The sequence below is a fragment of the Nicrophorus vespilloides genome, unplaced genomic scaffold (assembly GCF_001412225.1).
Source record: "Nicrophorus vespilloides isolate i.1.1-1 unplaced genomic scaffold, Nicve_v1.0, whole genome shotgun sequence".
Classification (NCBI taxonomy): domain Eukaryota; kingdom Metazoa; phylum Arthropoda; class Insecta; order Coleoptera; family Silphidae; genus Nicrophorus; species Nicrophorus vespilloides.
Genome location: NW_017097217.1, coordinates 1 through 2,109, shown reverse-complemented (window position 1 = coordinate 2,109; position 2,109 = coordinate 1). Strand labels below are relative to the sequence as shown.

Below are 2,109 nucleotides of genomic sequence, written 5' to 3'. Positions count from 1 at the left end.
GTTTCGTTCAAAAGAATGCGGACGCACCGAAGATCTCCGTCAGATTGATCTGGAAGAACAGTAAGTGCAGCAATCAAATTAATTTGTAAATAGAAAAAAAAAATAATAATGCTAATGATTTGACGATTTTCCAGTTGGCTTCAATCAAATGGAACTGATGGTGTGCTCCGTTCCCATACTGGACGAGTGCAACTTCTTGAGGCACATCTGCAGACTGACCGGAGGTTTATCGTACGACGAGAAGAACTTCGAGATCGACGATCTGCTGGATCTCAGCTACAGCATCGCCAAGTCGCAGACGAAGCAGAAACGCATGGAGCTGATGCAGCTGGTGAACAAGAGGCTCGGCAAGAGCGATTTCTTGTTAGGGGAGACGGGTTTCGGTGTTGCGGACGTCGCCCTCTACTCCGCCATCAAACAGGTGGCGCAAGGAGCCGAGATCAACGTGAATCTGACCAGGTGGATGAAGAACTGCGAGGCTGCTTAATTTAATCATTACCGACGATTTCTTAATAAATTTATTTTAATCTAATCCTGCGAATCATTATTGCGAAAACTCGAGGATTCGATAATCAAGACGCTCTAGTTTTTATTGGATCAAATTAAATCATAATAACAAGAAATGTGAATAGTTTGTCCTTTACGAGATTTAATGTATGCAACCAAATGTGCACACACACTCGTACGCAATATATTCGTATTCGACTACTAAAACTTTAATGTTGGCAACGTTTAAATCGAAATTACTAGATTGAGAGTAACCTTCACAGAAACAGGGGATTCCCCCTCAAAGAAGAAAAGCACCACTGATGGATTACAAAATATAAGAAGTGACGGAATCTCAGTAATTTTTTTCTTTACAAAATATACATTGATAATTATACAAATCTTTTATAATTATTTAAACGGTGTACGAATGAGAGAGAAGGGCGAAGACGTCGGGAGAATAAAAAAACTTGTGTTTATTTGTTGCAGTAATGAAGGTTCAGAACAAATAAACGATTAATAATAGAATATAGTTTATTTCTAATATTGGTAACTTTAATACACGAGTATATATATATATATACGTATTAGAAACAATCAAACAAAAGTAAGCAAAAGTTAATGCATTAAATTAAATTATCTCATGGACAATTCCTACGCTTTATGGTGAAGCCTATTTTGTACATCGGGTAGAAAGTGTCATCATCGTACTTGACAATCACATCTTCATCGGATTTCATCGTCGAATCGTATCCAATAATTGGATATATTAATCCTTGTCTACCAATATGACATCTATTCTTTATAACTTTGCAGAGGAATACGCAATATTCCATATTGAACATTGGTCTATTTGAAACGCTGTAGTGGAACGCGTACGAAAAATATTTTGAGAACGAGACGCCTTTGCCGAACTTGTACTGTCTCACTAATCTGTAGTTCAAATTGTTCTTGCAAATTAGATCGACATTGGATTCCTTGGTTCCGTGCCACAGTTCGCATTCGAATCCATCCATTTCGGATTTCTTCAAGTTGTAAAGTGCAAGCGTATAGGGATTGAAGACCTTCTCTATCGACGTCACAACAACATCGCCAATAGTAGGCTTAACTAATCTTATTCTTGTTGCAATTGACTGGTATTCAGTGTCAGATTCATCTAATTTAGTTAATGAGTGCACTTCTTCATCCGTACTTAATGAACCTTCATAGCCCAATGCAACTTGGATATGATTAATTGCATCTTTATTTCTTTTCACCTCCATTGCTGAGCACTTATAGTATTACACAAAACACAATTTAGTTAAGCACAAATTGTTCAGAGACTAGTACGCTGTGTACTGGTTGGGTGTGGCTGAAACTCGCAATAGTTTCAGTAAACGATGAGTAAAGCTTAAGAGGGACAGGGGATTCCCCGCAAGCGTAGAAAAGAGCCACAAGCTTCCCGTCAGCAAAGATAAATAAACAAAACAAGTCTCCCTCTAATCCAGCGTTTTCCAAACTGTGAGGCGCGCCTCCCTGGCGAGGCGTGGACTAGTCTAAGGGGTGGCGATATAGATACATTCCTGTGCTCTTATCCATATTGCTGTAATACGCGTTCAAAGTAAAAATTGAAATTAGAACGTT

General features: G+C 38.5%; 2 protein-coding genes across 2 annotated transcripts in view; one reads left to right on the top strand and one right to left on the bottom strand.

The window, feature by feature from the left end:
* LOC108559437 (probable aminoacyl tRNA synthase complex-interacting multifunctional protein 2) overlaps positions 1-532 on the top strand; it is a 1,653-nt gene extending 1,121 nt beyond the window's left edge. The window contains exons 4-5 of the mRNA XM_017916733.1: positions 6-60; positions 135-532. Coding sequence (XP_017772222.1) covers positions 6-60; positions 135-487 — 408 coding nt within the window. The 3' untranslated portion in view covers positions 488-532. The remainder of the gene's footprint in view (positions 1-5; positions 61-134) is intronic.
* Positions 533-1,120: 588 nt separating this feature from the next.
* LOC108559438 (poly [ADP-ribose] polymerase 12-like) lies at positions 1,121-1,839 on the bottom strand. The gene has a single exon (XM_017916735.1). The coding sequence runs from the start codon at positions 1,746-1,748 to the stop codon at positions 1,128-1,130; it is 621 nt and encodes a 206-aa protein (XP_017772224.1). The 5' UTR covers positions 1,749-1,839; the 3' UTR covers positions 1,121-1,127.
* Positions 1,840-2,109: the final 270 nt, after the last annotated feature.